This window comes from Thunnus maccoyii, chromosome 17 (assembly GCF_910596095.1).
Source record: "Thunnus maccoyii chromosome 17, fThuMac1.1, whole genome shotgun sequence".
NCBI lineage: Eukaryota > Metazoa > Chordata > Actinopteri > Scombriformes > Scombridae > Thunnus > Thunnus maccoyii.
The window spans coordinates 5204480-5221583 of NC_056549.1; the positions used below are offsets into that span (position 1 = coordinate 5204480).

General features: G+C 40.2%; 2 protein-coding genes across 2 annotated transcripts in view; both read right to left on the reverse strand.

Annotated features, from left to right (window-relative positions):
- Nucleotides 1-932: 932 nt before the first annotated feature.
- On the reverse strand, nt 933-2719 carry insm1a (insulinoma-associated 1a). Its single transcript, XM_042390909.1, has one exon. The coding sequence runs from the start codon at nt 2420-2422 to the stop codon at nt 1082-1084; it is 1341 nt and encodes a 446-aa protein (XP_042246843.1). The 5' UTR covers nt 2423-2719; the 3' UTR covers nt 933-1081.
- A 4271-nt stretch (nt 2720-6990) lies between these two features.
- The window catches only part of cfap61 (cilia and flagella associated protein 61), a 42200-nt gene continuing 32086 nt past the window's right edge, over nt 6991-17104 (reverse strand). The window contains exons 21-25 of the mRNA XM_042390093.1: nt 15456-15783; nt 13094-13176; nt 11052-11263; nt 7534-7627; nt 6991-7228 (exon numbers count right to left, since the gene is read on the reverse strand). Of these exons, the coding sequence (XP_042246027.1) occupies nt 7058-7228; nt 7534-7627; nt 11052-11263; nt 13094-13176; nt 15456-15783 (888 nt within the window). The 3' untranslated portion in view covers nt 6991-7057. The remainder of the gene's footprint in view (nt 7229-7533; nt 7628-11051; nt 11264-13093; nt 13177-15455; nt 15784-17104) is intronic.

Below are 17104 nucleotides of genomic sequence, written 5' to 3' on the forward strand. Positions count from 1 at the left end.
AATTTACACAAATAATTTAATAAATACATAAATAAATAGCAAAAAAAACAACAAAAAAAGCAGTTAGATATACTGTATAGTGGTAATACAGAAGGCTTTGTAAAAAATAATAATCATAGGATACCCAGCCAGTGATAAATAAGTGATCAACAAACAATCAGATCAGTTCAGTTTAAGGCAGTTTTACAGCAGGAGTTTCTAATCCGAAGGCATTACTGGCTACACTAGTTTTTACTCTTTTTTGTTTTCAGGCAACAGCTACTGATCCACAGATCCACAAGCTATGTTAAAGCTAATCAGAGTGATGAGATAAGGTCTTCTCAGGCCTGTGAATTCTGGTTTTTCGGCTACAGGTCGTCCCCTCTCTTAGGTCTAGAAGCTAATAGCACTTGTGCAGAGATGCTAGAAAAATAAATCAACAGTCTAACGTTTTTTTTTTATTTTAAGAAATGTTTGAAACAGTGATGTAAAAGATCCTTTAAGGAGGGAGGAGGAGGAGGGGGGTTGTTAGATAGGCCGGGGGGGGGGGGTTCAAACACACACCCAGAACCTGCTGAAGTGTCCTCGAGCAAGGCACTGAATCCCTGCCAGCTGCAGGTGAGCGGCTGACCTCTGACCTCTTAATATGGGTATAATATGGGTGCTGAAAGAAGTGTACATCATCATCATGTAGTAGGTAGGAGTTACACTGCAAGAAATATCCTTTAATTTCCTGTTTTACCTCAGTTATTGTCAAAATGTGCCAGAATTTATGATTATTATGTGATTTGTGCTTTTTTCTTGAATTGATATCCCAAAAAATAAGACAAAAATAGGCAAATCACTCTAGCAGTTTTGAGGAAAATTATCAGTTTTAAAAATTTTGCACCAAATAATTGAAACAAGTCAAACAGTTACAGTGCCATAGGCCTATATTTTCACTTGATTTTAAAAAAAAAGTCAGATTTTAGGCGCTCAAACGTTTAAAAATAAACCTTTTAAGGCGGATATTTTTGCAGTGCATCCTAACATCCACTCAGAAAACACGTCTGGACTGTGTATCTTGTTGTCTGACAGTGTGAAGGCAGCCTAAAGTCCCGGATCAGCAGGCGGGGCGGAGCGGCATCTGCAGCAGGATCACCTGCCGGTTCTCGGACGGGTGGCATTTGTTGATGTGCCTCGTGAGTCCCGGAGAGCTGTAGAAGATGGCGGGGCAGTATTTGCACGGGTAGACCTGCGAGGAGTGCAGCAGGCGGATGTGCCGCTCCTGGCTGTCCCTGTTGGAAAAGTTCTCCCCGCAGACCGGACACAGGTGGCAGGTGGAGGAGCTCAGGTTGAGCGGCGCCGCGCTCTGCTCGCAGGCCGGCGCGTCCTCCTCCTCCGCCGGTTTCGGGGAGCCGTGTTGTGACGCCAGGTGCTTCCGCAGGTACGCTTGGCGCTTAAACTTTTTCCCACAGTGATTACAATCATACAGCCCTTCCTCTGAGCCCGACTCGGACGGTCCTGGGCTGGGTGTGTCTCTGTCACTAGAATCCTTCGCTTCATCCGGAGCAGCCTTCCCGGACGCGGCAGCTTTGTCGCTCTCCAAATTTTGCGCACCGGAGGCTCCGCTCTGCGGCTTGGGTTTGTGCCACCGCCGGTGCGAAGCGAGGTTAGCCGGGCAGCTGAACACCTTGTCACACTCGGGACACCTGTACTCAACCCGGACTATTCTGGAGCACTTGTGCTGCGCCAGAGCGAACGGGTCTGCGTACGCCTCCCGGCACAGCTGGCACACGAACTCGCCCAGCGGGTTGTTGTCACCTCCGGCCGTCTGCGGTCTGGGAGGCTTCTGGTCCACCGGCGCTTCTTTAATTTTGAGCCCGAGGACCGGAGATGTGGTGACATCATCCTCAAAGTGCAGTTTCCGGATAGCTTTGGTTTTCTTGGACGGCGGTTTGCTTTTGCGCTCGGTGTCGCTGGAGGGTCGCTTGGCTCCGGGGTTAGGGAGCGTCGCGGTGGATGTGGCGCTGGTGTCGGTGCGGCTGCTGTTGCTGGAGACGGTTTTCAGATCCACCGGGGCGAAGAGGTGGTCTAGAGCCGTTAGTGCTGCTGGTGTTGGGAAAGACTCCGCAGAAACCGGTGAGCCGAGGTTGAAGCGTCTCTCAAAGTAGGAGCGGTCGTGGTCCTGGCTGACGGGCCGGGTGGGGCTGTAGAGCGCCTGGTACACCGCCTCCGGGTTCCCGAACTGGACCGGTTTAGCGTTCTGCTCCGGTGCTGCTGCTGCCTCCCCGCAGGTGGGCGTCGGCGTATGTGCGCGCACCGGGAAGGAGGCGAGAGCTGCGGAAGAGGACGGCAGCAGCGCATCAGCCGCTGTTTGCTCAGCTTCCTCCTCATCGGAGCGAACCCGGTAGGACACCGGGTTGGGTTTCTTGTTCCTTTTCACTAAAAATCCTCTCGGCATGTTCGCGCTGTTCGGAGAGCTGAAGGCACTTTGGACGCTGCTGCGGGGAGAAGAAATCCACTTTCAGCCGCTCGCGGATAGAAACATCTGATGCGTCTTTTTGTGTTGTTTCCTCCTGCTATTGATCCTCTGTTCTCCTCCCGAGGTGCTTTCACCACAACATAGCTGCACTCTTTTTAAGGCGACATGATGACATTGTTTCCGTCCCCCCTTGTTGCCTCATCCCTGACCAATCAGAAGGAGCCGAAGTCCCCTGTGGATTTGGGGAGTGGGTGTGGGAGGATGGAGAGGCTGATGGAGGAGAGGAGAAGGGAGGGAGGGGGGTGGGGGGGGGGGGGGGGGGGGGGGGGGTGATGGAGGGAGGATTTGCAGATTGCAAAGCAGATGTACCTGAGGGTTTTATTGTATTTCACCCCCCCTCTACACACACACACACACACACACTCCTCCTCCTCCTCCTCGTCTCGACCCGGGCACACGCCAGGAGCCTCCTGCTTTTACGGTCTGATGAGTTTGTATAGAAATCTACACGTGCCTCGGCTTTATGTGTCTCCTTTGGGTGGGGGCTCTGATTTGTCCAAAAAAAAGGGAGACATCCTTCCAGTATAACGGCGTCAAGTCGAGGTGATAACAAATAACAACAATAAAGAATCGCAGGCTGTAAATGAAACTCCGGTGAGGAAAAACGCAGGAGAACTTTTAGAGATTTAAAATTCCAGTTTAGAAGCAAATTTCAGAAATGAGATAAAAGTGAAAATAAAGTCCGGAAAAAACAACTGCAACAAGCGCTCCTAACCTAAATAAAAACTCACTCTGAAGACCTTGTTTCACATGAAATCATTTAAGATATTCAAACACTTTCTAGGACAATTAAACATCCCCCAAAACTGGCTTGCAGAGCGGTTTTACGCACAGAACAATGAGGTTAAATACAGCCTGCTGCATTACACAAATAGACAAACAGCGAAGAAATAAACATTTCAAACCACCACGGCCCTGCAGCATGTGTGCTGGCGTGACAGTTAACTCCGGACATATGAATCCGTCATTTTAGGCATACATAATTAATAGCGAGAGGAGGGTTTCCTGCTTTGCATCACAATGGCTGCGCTTGTGCAAGCTGTAGACCCGCCGTGATTGAAAAGGAAATTGCACAGTAGAGAAGAGGGGCAAAAAAAAAAAAAAAAAAAAAAAAAAAAAAGGGAGAAGAAGAAGCGGGGGCCCTCAAAAGCAATCTGGCCCCTAGATACCGTCGGCGCGTGCTGTGCGTAATCACTGCGCTCTTTCTGTGTCTCCAAATGGGGCAAACCGAGATTATCTGCGAGTTAAAACACATCAAACCCAATTCCTGCTGGTCAGACCTGACCCGGTCAGTCGGATATGAGACACCGTGAGGGATGACGGGATGTCACATGTGAGGAGACATATGAAATGTTTAAATTAAGAGGAGATGTGGAGGTTAAAGGTGTTTGAGAAGCAGCAGGTTTTAGTTGATGTCTCGTTGAGCTCAGGATCAGATTGATCATTTGGTCACATTTCTGACTGAAAGCTGAATATGATCCATCATGATCTCATCATAACCGCCTAAAAATATTTGTTTTCATTTTTTTCCCATAAATTAGTGTTTTAAAATGTTGCGTAATCTGAGCTAAAATCAGTTTACACTCCATTTTATCAACTAATTTGTGGATTTTTATCATAAAACAACTGAAAATCTGCCTGTTAGCTGAGATTATTCCAAACCTGTTTCCAATATGAATCAACTTGCTTCAAGACTTTTCTCAAATCAAGTGTCTTTTTTTATTGATTCTGCTGCAGCAACCTGCTTTAATCTGTCTGGTTTTAAGATGCTGACACCTGAAACAAGTTGATCTCTAGTGGAACCAGGTTGGAAAAAAAGAGTCATTGTATTAGAAGATTATGTTAATTATTTTAGGAAAGTTGTAGGAATTAATGATACACAGAAATTACTTTGTTTTTGCAGTGGAACAGTTTTGTTTTACATTTGGTTTCAAAAAATACATCTATAACTAAAAGGTTTTATTACATTTTATGCTGCAACAACCGGTAAAACACATAAAATAAACTAATTCAGCAACATCATGTGATGTGATGTGATGTTATAATGAACCACAAAGGTCCTTGCAAGGATACGAGTCTCTGTGTAGAATATTATATAAATACTGTAATACAACAGAAAATTAAAAATCATTAAATGCCATAAAAACTATATTCTTAATAGTGATGTTATTGTAAAAAGCAGCACTTTTAGAATATAAGAACTGAGGTTATTAGTTATTAGAATGTCATTAAGTGCAGTAAAGTCGCCATTAAAGTCATAAATACTGTATAATATTTAGTACTACAGAGAAAATGATGTCATAGAAATATCATATATATAAAAATATAAAGTAGTTTAAATTGAAATACGTCAAAAGTTCCTGTAACTGCAGATTTGAAGACAGTCTGTTGGTTCGCTTGTTTTCTTAGGTAATTATACTTCAAACATGGCTGATCATATACGAATCCTAAAATATGTGACTTTATATTTTGACACCAGCAGTTGGTGTGTTGTTTGTAGATGCGGACATATGCTGTGGTGTGCGGTTATTTTCCATGACAGGCTTCAGCTAAGCCTCATTAGCATACAGCTGTAGAGTGACACCCTCCTCCTCCTCCTCCTCCTCCTCCTCCCTCCTTCTCCTCCAAAAAGCCACACATCCACTTTCATCTACAGCCACTATACAGCCGCCTGATTGGTCACGCTGCTGCAGAGTCACTGAGGGGAGAGTTACAGTTGGCACATTGTAGTCGTCTGCACAGAAACGTTAAAGAATGTCAGAAATACTCATTTTTACTTGTATTAAAGAATTCACTATACATCATATAGTAAGTAAGGAATAATTAGGCAGCCTCCACACATCAAATAACATCAAATAAAGGATTTTTCAATGATTAAAAAGCAAATTAATTTGATTTTTAAAGGAGTAAAATGTTCTGTAAATGTCTGTACAAGTTTTGACTGTTATTGTAGGAGAAGTGGGGCTTAAATCCTGGAAAAGTCTCTTAATTTCATCAAATTAAAGAACTTTTCTGTGTTTTAATTTATTGGAAATCCCTTAAAATGTTCCAGTTAACAGGGAATATAATACAAAGTGCTACTTTTAAGATCTGATATTCATTTGCAATGTTTACTGAACATTTTGCAGATGTTAATATTAGTTACATAAGTGTTTCCACTCATTTAACACGAATAACATCTTTTCAGTTATTGAAAAGTCCTTCAAAATTCAATATGTATTGGAATAAATTACAGGACTTTTCTGATTTAAAGAACAAATTAAAGTGACTTGTCTTCAAGAAATAGTTAAACTTTTACTCTCTTGAGAGCGAGATGAGAAGCTCAACGTGTGGTTAGCATAGTTTAGCTAGCTAGCTTTTAGACAGCTAGTCTGGCTCTTCCCAAAGTTTAAAACAAGTCCTTCAAATTAAACAACCAAATCAACACATCCTCATAATTAAACTACAGTATAGGTCTAAAATTCAGCCGGCAAAACCCGACCTGTAGCAGCCATGCTATATAGGAATGTAGTATACAAGCAGCAACCTCTGGGGCTAAAAAATGAAGCCAGCATGGAAATGTCAAAAACTGCAGTTCCTAGAATGTCCACTTTGCTGTTTCCTGCATATAGCCGTAGCCGTTGCTACTTCACAGTGTGTTTTCAGTTCATGAATGTTAATTGTAACATTTTGGTCGCTTAAAAAAGTCTTGTTCAGTGTTTGGTTGTACTAAAAGACCCTCTGAAGAGTTGGATGTTCAATTTTTTCCAGTAAGTACATTTTGTATTGATGGTTTTAAGCCTGTTTTTCACTAGCAATGTTAGCATATTGACATCATCTGAACTGGGTCACTTTGCAGGGTCATAATTACTACGGCTGCTAGATTGTGTAAACGTAGGGTTGTTTTTGCTGGCCTTACTTTTAAACCTATATTGTCGTTTTTCTTGTTAACCAAATACGTTGTTTGACTAAAGTCCCTTAATGTGATGTTAAATTACACAGTTGAAGACATTTATTAAGGAACAAACTAAAGCCACTTTTCAAATCAAGGGCCTTTTCAAAAACTTAATTAGAACACAATTTAACTACAGGGGGGATTCAGTAACCCAATACGCTGAGAAAAGGTTGAGATGGTTAGAAAGAATCCTCGTTTTATAAGGTGGAGAGATATTCTGATGTTCCACTGATAAACTGTGGTGCTGAATGTGAGCGATACCTTTGAGAGTAATCAGCTGAAACTTTTCAAAGACTCACGTTCCTAAATTCCACAACTGCTCAAAGTTTTGTTTCCTGCTAGATTACTTCAGATGTCACCAAGGTACATTCACACAGGTGTTGTTTATATCATGATGCAATGATTTTCAATTTTCAAATGTCTCTTTTTACTTTGCTGAATCATATCAAGTTTTGCTGCTGAAAGACCAAAACAGAAACCAATTAAACGCTCATCTTAGGTTTACTAAAACTGATTTTAAATGCTGGAATTTGGAAAAGTTTGAAAACACACATCAGCATTTCCTCACAATTTTAATGACACTATGTTTAAATAAAAACTTTCTGATGTCACTTGTGATGTCACAGCTGTCCCGGGTAGGCGAACATGGGCAGCAGGTTACGGTTGTAGGTCAGATATCTCACAGCGCTGCTCCTCACAGCTGCTCGACTCTCTTCCTGTAACTCGTCCTGATGGAGGACGTTTGGCTCCTCGCCGTCCTCCGACATCACCTGATGCCTCGACTCATCGTCCTGCAGAGACGCAGAGATTAAAACACAATCTGCAACAAACTGAGTGACTTTTCCAGTGACAGATTATATGCTGAACTGCACTTTGTCTCAACTTTAATGCGTTGAAAATAATCATTCTTATGTGCTGTTTTCAACTTTACACCTGTTTCCTCCTATTTATCAAGGAAGTCCTGGCATTTTATATGTTGTTTAGTATTTTATATACATGTTTCAAATTTCCCAGTGTGCAAGCTAAAGAAAAAAAGTTCAGATTCAGAACAAACTAAATTTGGTTGATTTTTCAGGATGAAAATGAAACCTCGAACCTTCAGGTGAGTTGAGGTGATCTGCTGAAGCTCCTGCTCAAAGTCGGAAAATCTGTCGTGATAAACGGCCAAACACCAGCTCTGCCTGAGGAAACTGCAGCACAACCACACACATAAACACACACACACACACAGATGATGTGCATACATGTCTTCAGTGGTCTGACAGCCCGTATTAGCGACACCATAATTACGTTATGTGTCAGACTGTATGATATCAGTTTGAAGCTGTCAGATTGTGTGATGGATGTGTGGTCAATCGTAGCGCTATGATGTAAACAGAAAAAAGTACATCACACAAACTCCTTTTTTGTTTCTGCTCCATGGTTTCACAGCAGTCAGATGTTTGGAAACTGGTCCTAAATTTCTGACACTTGTCAGATATTTGCTGCCTGCTGTCTTTGGTCAGCACCATTTTGGACTGACAACCAAAGATTCAACCACTTCTTTGTCTCACTACTGACAACTTTTGTCTTAGACAGTGTTAAGCAGTTTTTAGTCTTTCATATGAAAAAGCAACAATTCAGTTTTCCTCTCTTGAGTTTTCCTCTGAAACATCAAGTGACACTAAAACTCTACAGTAAATGACGACATTTATTCACAATGAAGTAAACTCTGAGATAAAATCCTTTAAAAGGAAAAATAATTGACACAAAAACATTATTAAACAATTCAATTAAGACAAATGTCCAAAGAAAATCTAATTTCTGACACATGAAAACGAACCAAACCATCTCCACGACAACTGAGGAAGAGATGTGGCTGATAGCTTCACTGACCCTGATGAAGGCCACGAGCCACGAGTTGATCCTCATGCTACACTCGTTTCTGGAGGTTTGACGCTTTTAAACATCACAAACACCAAGTGAGTGAACCCTGTGTCAAGTCACTATTGACAGTTTCTATGGAGCATTGAGCCTCACAGAGAGTCGTGTTTTATTAGTTCAGGTTTTGAGATATTTGACAAAACAGAACATTTAAAATATTTTCAGGAGCAGCGTGCCTGACGACCCACAGACCTCAGTGTCAAGAGTTTTCATAGAGAATATTTCTTCAGTAGAAACTAATCCCTCTGAAACTGTTGACAGTGAGGTCTGTGGATTATCCAGAGTAACGTGGACACCTTCTCTGGAAAGATAGGCTACTTTTTCATCTTTAAATACACATTTTTAGCAAGCTGTGAGCACTACAAACTAAATTTCACTCACAGTTATTGTATTTGGGATGGAGGCAGAAATCTAAGGCACAGATATCTCAAATAAAACGATCTGCATCTGCAGGTAATCTTTGTGATTTTGAGAAATGACCCTTTAAATAAAATCTTGTGAACCCTTGAAGGAACCAAACACTCTAACCGTGTTGGCTGAATAACCCCCAGCCGCCGCTCGGTCAATCAATTATTTTAACGGCTGCTGATGCCCCGTCAGCCTCCACAATGACTTTACGAGTCAGCTGACTGAGCGGCGTGACGAGGAATCGGTCTCTGCTGCAGGGAGGCTCCGGCTTTGTCTCGTCCAGGACCGGGCACAAAGACAGATTGGGGAGCTGCATAAACAGATTAGGAGGCGGAGGACAATAGCTGTCCATGTCTGGGGGTCATTTGTGTTGAAACCTCAGAAGCAGGTCACCCGCTGTTTGACAAACACACACACACACACACACACTTTGCAAAGTCACACCAGCAAACACACAGACAGCAGGAGAACAAAAGACACTAAAGGCCTAAATCCCGTCACTCCTCTCATGTTATTTTGACACACGAGGTCATCAGTCATCAGACACAAGACGAGTCTCGCTACCTGCAGCTTTCTGAGACTCAAACTCGCTCCTTTCTATGCAGAATCTGCTTATGAAAACAGTCATTTTTAAAAAAAGCTTGACCACCTGCTGTCTGTCACATTTTGGTACTGAAATCAGACAACTGCAACACAGCAACATGTACTCATATGGGATGACTGGACAAAATAACAGAAACACTGTACAACACGACGTGCAGAAAATATCAGTTTGGTGAAGCTTGTTTTGTTGTTTTGTTGACAACAAACTAAAACCAGGCATCGCGTGATTCGCCAAACCGCTCGTTTCTGCAGGTCTATTGTGCTGTAAATCGTCTGTTGTGCTGTTTTGTTTACTTCATGAGTCACTGAAGGTAATAAGGAACTTCAGAGAAAGATGATATTAAAGGAAAATGTCTCTTTGTACACTGTTATATGACTGTGCTTCTACTTCTGCTGTAGATTTAACAGCCTTCACAGAGGGAGAAATAAAAGTTTAGTTATGACAATTAAAGGATAATTACAGTTTCTCACAATTAATTTTTGCAGTTTTTTTCCATCGTTGCTATTGATAACAGGTTGTAAAACAAACCTCCAGGTTAAAATTATAACCCAAACTGTCTGTTGGAAGCAGCCGTCACAGTTTATAGACCCACTTCCTGCTTCAATTTTCAGAAAAGTGCTTAAAATTCAATGTATTATTATTACACGACTCGGCTAACGGCTGAACGGGCAAGTTTTGGCTGTTTGATAGCCACATTCACTATTAGGCATACACGTTCCTGACATCATATTTGTGTCTCATCGCTCATACACATGAAGACAAGAAACATCTTGTCAGAATCAGACTCGCAAGTTGTTCTCTCTCTCTCTCCACATCAACAGCAGCTCACATGTCCCATTAGAATATCTGCAACATTTTTGTTTGTTTGCTTGTTTGTCCTTAAATGTGAGATCATTTTAATTGGTGTATTTCATTGCGTTTACTGTTTATTTCAAGTTAAATATTTATCTGTAAATCTGCACAGCACCTGTTAGCTTTAATTCTAAGTGATTACGAATGAGCCCATAGTATTTAACTTAATGTTAATATAATAGGCTATAATATGATGTAATATAATAGAAAATTGTTATACATTGTAGGTTCTGTGGCTCTAAAAGGACTAGAAAAGTTTAGACCCCACTGACCTACTGTACTGTTCCTGTTAAATAAGAGATTATTACAGACACTGCAGATGCAAGGTTTGTTTACAACCTGTCTGACTGTAATTAGTACTTCTGATCGTCTTATCTCTTACAACAATAGTCAGGCGCCAAAATGAACATTGAAACAGATTTTGCTCTCTGTAATCATTCCTCCTGTTCATACTGACCATTATTCCAAAGTTGAGGCTTCAGCAGTCTGACTTAGTCTTATCAAGTGGATATCTGCGACATTTACAGTCTTTTTAGCATCAGATTCCCTCTTTGTGTTTCTCTGTTGAGCTGCAGTGGAAGAATAGTAACAAAAAGAGGAACTTTGGCACTAAAAAGACTGTAATGTTGAAAGATATCTACTTGATTTGACTCATTTGGACGCTGAAGCTTCATATTAGATCATTAGATCATTCAGATAAACTTTTAAATACATTTCTGCACAGAAGAAGGACTGTGGATCTTGTGTAGTGCATTATGTATGTGTAGTTTTACCCTCTCAGTATGTTTATCTAGAGATTAGTGGTGCAGTAACAGTTTCTCCCCCACCTGTACAGATCTTGGATCAGGCCCTGGTGGTAGCGGGACAACAGCTGTCCCAGCAGCTGCTGGTGTTTCCCGTACAAACTCAGGTAATTAGAGACAGGGAGGGGCTTCAGGGACAGGCAGGTGAGCGTGTCCACCAGCTCGTTGCAGTCGAGATGTAAACTGAAGTAGTTCCCCGTCTCCACTCGTCCGGTCACGATGCCGCTGTCCTGTAACTTTATATGGATGAACAAAGGAGTTAGTGAGAGAACATACTGGTCTGGTTTTCAGAATAATTTATTAATGTGACACTACGTCAGTGCCTGTTAAAGATGGATTAAAGGATAAGGCTATATATAGTTGGATGTTTAAAAAATTCAGTAATTTCCTTAAACAGCTGGCCACTGTAGTGGCAAACAAACAGGAGGAAATAATGCATTTGTTGAGGACTATTCTCAGATGAACATGTCACCCAGTGCAGCAGTGTGGCTCATTGATGTGTTTTTAATAGTTTTTGGACAACAACGGAGGTCTACGGCACAAAGGAGTAAGATATATAAGGCTCTGGATACAAACACAATACTTGGTAGTAGATCAGTTCATTATTGGTCTTTTCATGAGATTTGTTGACTATAAGAAAAAAAAACAGAATATCACCAGACTTATCCTTCACATAATACCTTTCCAGTACCAGTGTTGGGTACTTTTATAATAAAAATATAATATGTTATAATATGTACTTGTTTACTTTTCAACATATGGTATTAGGTTGATGATTTCCACAAGTTTAATCATTTACCAGGTTTTTTCTCTGCTTCTCTGACATGAACTGCTCACTGAAGCAGCCAGTGAAAACTCAACTCATTTACTCAAGTGAAGTATTTGTACTTGAATACTATACTCCTTATGCTACTTTATATTTCTACTACCCTACATTTGCAGATTACAATTTTTGATACAGAATGTATAATTTGCATAAAATATGATGCATCAGTATAGATTAAACTACCCAGCAGTAGTTAAAATGATGTTAAAATGAGCATTCAAATGAACAGTCAAATGTTCCTTTGGCAATATCTCTGTGATAATAACACAAGTAACATGTAACATAATATAAAACAAGTAAAACTTTAACTGCAGGACTTTGACTTGTAATAGAATATTTCTATATTGTAGTATTGCTGCTTTAAGGATCTGAATTCTTCTTCCATCACTGGGAGCAGCAGGTTTCTTCACAGTCTTCCTCTCTTTTATTATAAGCCACTAGTTGACTCTCTCTCTTCCTTGAATGCAGTTTTTCTTATGTTATCATCATCATTCTCTTTGTCTGTTTTAATGAGGGTTTTGGGGGGGGGGGGTGGTCGGTGCTCCTATCATCTAACAAATGAGTCGACGCAACAGGAAAACATTAGTAACCGTGGTCCTGCTAGTTGTTTCAGGGGGAGCAACAGAAAAGCAGAATACCATCCGGAGTTTAACAATGATTGCAATGATTGAAATGCACACTGTGACAACTCTGTTTCACTGTTTGCTGTTGTGTTAAATTGCACGTTTGTCCAGTGATGGAAGAGTAGTCTGTAGTGCACGAGGAGGGTCGCACATTGACAATGATTTGAAAAGGCTTTGGGGGCCTTTTGTAAGTAATTTGGGGTTATAATGAATAAGAATAGTAACATAATTTCATATGTTTCATATCTAAACATCATAATAAATCTATAGCTGTGTGGGGCCTCTGTCAGTTGGGGGCCCCAGGCACTTCGCCCGTGGTCATGATTCCATGATGGCGTGCAGCATTAAAATGAGATGGAAGGAAGGACAACAGCTCCAATTAAAATCTGGCTCTATTTTTTTTTCTCCTTGTTATATTTATTTATTCATCATCTTGAAATTAATTTGCTGTTGTGTGTAATGTTATTCATGAGTCATTTGTAAAGTCTCCTGTGTTTTTATTTGTTTAATTAAGTGTGATGTCCTGCTGGTATGAAAATAAATAAAAGTAAACCACTCCTGTGAAGCAGAGCAAATAAAACAAACACTGACCGAGATGTTGGGTAATAAAAACCTACGTGTTTAACAGGAGGACCTGTCAGGTCTGTAGTGAACGGTTTGGTAACGTGCAGGTAGTTGTATCCTCCAGGCAGCTTCCCACCTGAGGACAGAAGGAAAACACATGACATACTGTAGGTTAAGGTGGTTTATATACATCATGGTGTAACAGAATAAATCCATCAGTAAGTGAATAATAGGTGGATGGACAGTTAGACAGTTAGATAATTCAAAAATAGTGAAAACAGATGTTATTTGGCTGATCGGTTCCTGTATTTTAGTCAACTGACAATGATTTGCCAATTTACCATTTAGTCAAGCGACACAAAATGTATTGAAAACAATGCGATCAATTGTTTACGTAATTCATTAAGCAAAAATGTGAATTATTCTCTGGTTCCAGCTTTTCAAATGTGAGGATTTTCTTACTTTCTCCGTTTCATATCATTCCACATTGAATATCTTTGGGTTTTTGACAGTTGGTTGGACAAAACAAGCCGTCTGAAGACATCACTGTGTACTTTTTTTCGTGCGTTTTTCATTATTTTCTGATATTTTGTAGAATAAATGAATAATCCGAAAAATAGTTGTTAGCTGCAGCCACACTTGAGAATAATAAAAGACATGAACAATGCTACAGAAAATCTAAAAGCCTGAAAATATTGTTATTAAAAAGCCCAATCATGGGATCAACATCAATAAAAGATGTTTTTTATCAGAAGACAATATTGAAATAAGATTAGTTTCAGTGTGGAAACATGCACTCAAACCGATACTGGGACAAAAGAAGATACAACATAACATGCAATTCTCTGTTAGCATCCACCCACAGAGAGGAAAACAGAGCTGAGGCAATGAACTCAGATAGCAGGCGATGATATGACATCTCTGCTCTCCCTGAAAAGTTCATGTGTGTTTCATCTCTCTGAGAGGGGTGACGCAGAGTGGCTGTTATGGTTATGTAACCTGTGGAGTGGCCTTGGTTAGTCTGTGAATACACGGCAGCAGAATACGGCATTGTTACACTCTGTTATGGTTTGAGTGTCCGTCACAATAACATGGGCAGTGGGTGGGCGGGTGAAAGATTGGAAAATGTTTTACTAAAGCATAATGAAAATATATTGGCAGTGCGCATTCTCTCAGATAAAAGCAGACGGACATTTTGACGGACAGGGAGAAGGACACAGAGAGGGGAGTATTGTGGTGATATGCTGATAGACCCTGAAAACATATGGAAACATGAGATCTGCTGATGGATGTGAAGGAATTTTGTGTTTGTGATAAACATACTTAACAATAAAAAAGGATGAAAAAAATTAAATTGGGAATATTCTCATCATCCCAAGAAGGAAGCTTCCCAGTTAGCTCAGAGTGCAGAATTAACTGTTAGCTTCTGGTCAGAATCCTGGATTTTATATATTTTATACTCGCTCTGTTACTGTGTGTTTACAGGTGTCCAGAGTCTTTTGTCATACTGATTAAATCCTTTATTGCCTGTATACACCACAGTCCAGTGTCTAGTATATTATGAAGAAACAGCAGGATTTTTTAGAGAGTTAACATTACAAATATAACCAGAATGAGTGTGTCTGTCCTGTGCAGCAAACAGCAGGAATTATATACTAACATTACTTTATTGTTTTCATACTAATGTTACTTTATTGTTTTCATGCTACTGTTACTTTATTTTTTATGCTAACGTTACTTTATTGTTTTCATGCTAACATTACTTTATTGTTTTCATACTACTGTTACTTTATTTTTTATACTAACGTTACTTTATTGTTTTCATACTAATGTTACTTTTTTGTTTTCACGCTAACATTAATTTTTTTATTTTTTATGTTAACGTTTTAACATGTGCTGCTGGTTGATGTTGGGACACATTCAGTTAATTTCTCACTACCTGTAGAGCTAACTTTGTGTAATCTGTGTAAGCGTTATCACTGCTGCTAGCTGCCGTTTCTCGCTGTAATATGTGTCATATTAGTTAGTTTGTTAGTTAGCCAGAGACTGAGACGAAAATGTCCATATATAAGATATCTATTCTCTGTCATCATTACTGTCGTATCTGCCATAACAAAAAACATGATTTTTCAGAAACAAAGCTCAAATAATTGAAAGTGAGCACCATGACATAAACTCATGAAATTACCCAGCAGAATCCTGTTTTTAGGAACATTGAGGATATCATTAGAAGAGCACTTTCACATGGGAATTTACATTTGGAAAACTACCTCCAGAACCAACCAAATCATAGAAATTTAAATCTATGTGAATCTTTTTTTTATATTGTGGAATATGAATGTCAGCTGGTCTTCCAAATACAACATTAAATATATTTTCTTCCAAGACTGACTAAATCATGACTTGAAGTCAGACCTTGAATCTTAGCCTGTTTGTAAAGCGGTATAAGATGATCCATTTCAGGTGGAGATTCATCAGCAGGCTCTAGCGTCAGGTCGAAGAGGGGCAGCAACATGGCCGCCAGGTCCTGGCCCACCTCCTTGGAGTTGAAGTGGGCGTGTGACCACTCGTCTGTGTAGTAGCAGCGAGAGAATTTGGTGAGAGGCCCGGCACCGCAAATGGCTGGATCGCTGGTATGGAAAGCGGCCTTTATGACAAGTCTGCTATCAAAGACCAGGAAGGAGTTTATGATGCTCTTGAAGGCGTCGTAGTCGACTCCTTTATTGAAGAAGTTGATGAACACCTGAGAGGAGAAAAAAATATGTATGTTTTCTTGTGATTTCATGATCAGATTTGGTGTAAAAGGTACAATGTGGGGAATTCTAAACATCAAGACCACATTTCAATTTTTCTGCTCGTCCCTCTGTAACTTCCCTGGTGTTTTGTCTAAGTAAGGCAGGGTTTCTCTTTGTGAAAGGAATAGTTTGGAAAATGTGCTTATTAGCTTTCTTGCCTTGCCAAGAATTCAATGACAAGATCGGCAACAGTTGTATCTGTCTGTTAAATGTGAAGCTACAGCCAGAAGATGGCTAGCTTAGCTGAGCATAAAGAGTGGAAACAGAGGGAAACAGCTACCCTGGCTCTGTCTGAAGGTTATAAATACACCTACCAGCATCACTCAAGATCACTAATAAACATGTTAACTTGTTTGTTTAATCTGTGCAAAAATCCAAGTGTAAAAACGACAAGTTTGATTCCCGGAGTGTCATCACCGTGACATCGGCAGGCAACCAGTGGAGACTTTATGTACAGACTAAACAAAAAAATGCAATGTAGTAATTAGTCCAATTAAGCAAATGTGCACAATGCAGCACTTTCAGAGCCTGTTTAAAATTTTGACCAACCAGTTACATCTTCAATTTTCATCAGTTGAAATTAAACTGAGGATGAAGCTGATAGTTCTCTTGAATGTTTGGACTGCTCATTCTTGACCTTAGAAACAGCAGCTGACAAAACAATTTCAATTCAAGGTCCACTTACTCGTTGTTTGAGTGACTGATTTGGTTTATTTGAAGATTAAAAATACAAAAGGACTCTTCTGGTGCTTTCAAACTTTTCACATGGTCTTGATCACCAGATGCAGTTGCTCAGTTGTCATGGAAATGAATGTGTTAAGATTTTGCATGATTCAACTTTTAGCTTGGAATAACAAGACATGCTCAGAATCATGAAGACAGTGTGATACGGTCAAAAGCTCTAGAACAATCAATTAAGTGGACCTTGATTTGAGATTGTTTTGTCAGCCGGATTGCTGGCATTTGTTTTGAAGAGCCAGAAGAAAGATGAGAATCTGAATCACAGCTTGAAAACAGTGAACATGCTCTTTGAGCAAACTGAAGCTCTGGTTAGACTAGTGAAGTAGGAATAAAGTGGTAGATTATTTGCAAGATTTAAGTTCACTGTGAAGTTTTCTTGTAAACAACAGTTATGTTTAAATTCAGCGTCTCTCTTGTGTATATCCTTGAGGCCTTACAAATATGATGAATGTATTTCCTTCCTCATAAAACATTTGCAATACAAATAACTTGGATATTTTGCAACCTGCATTGTCTCATGGTGCATAC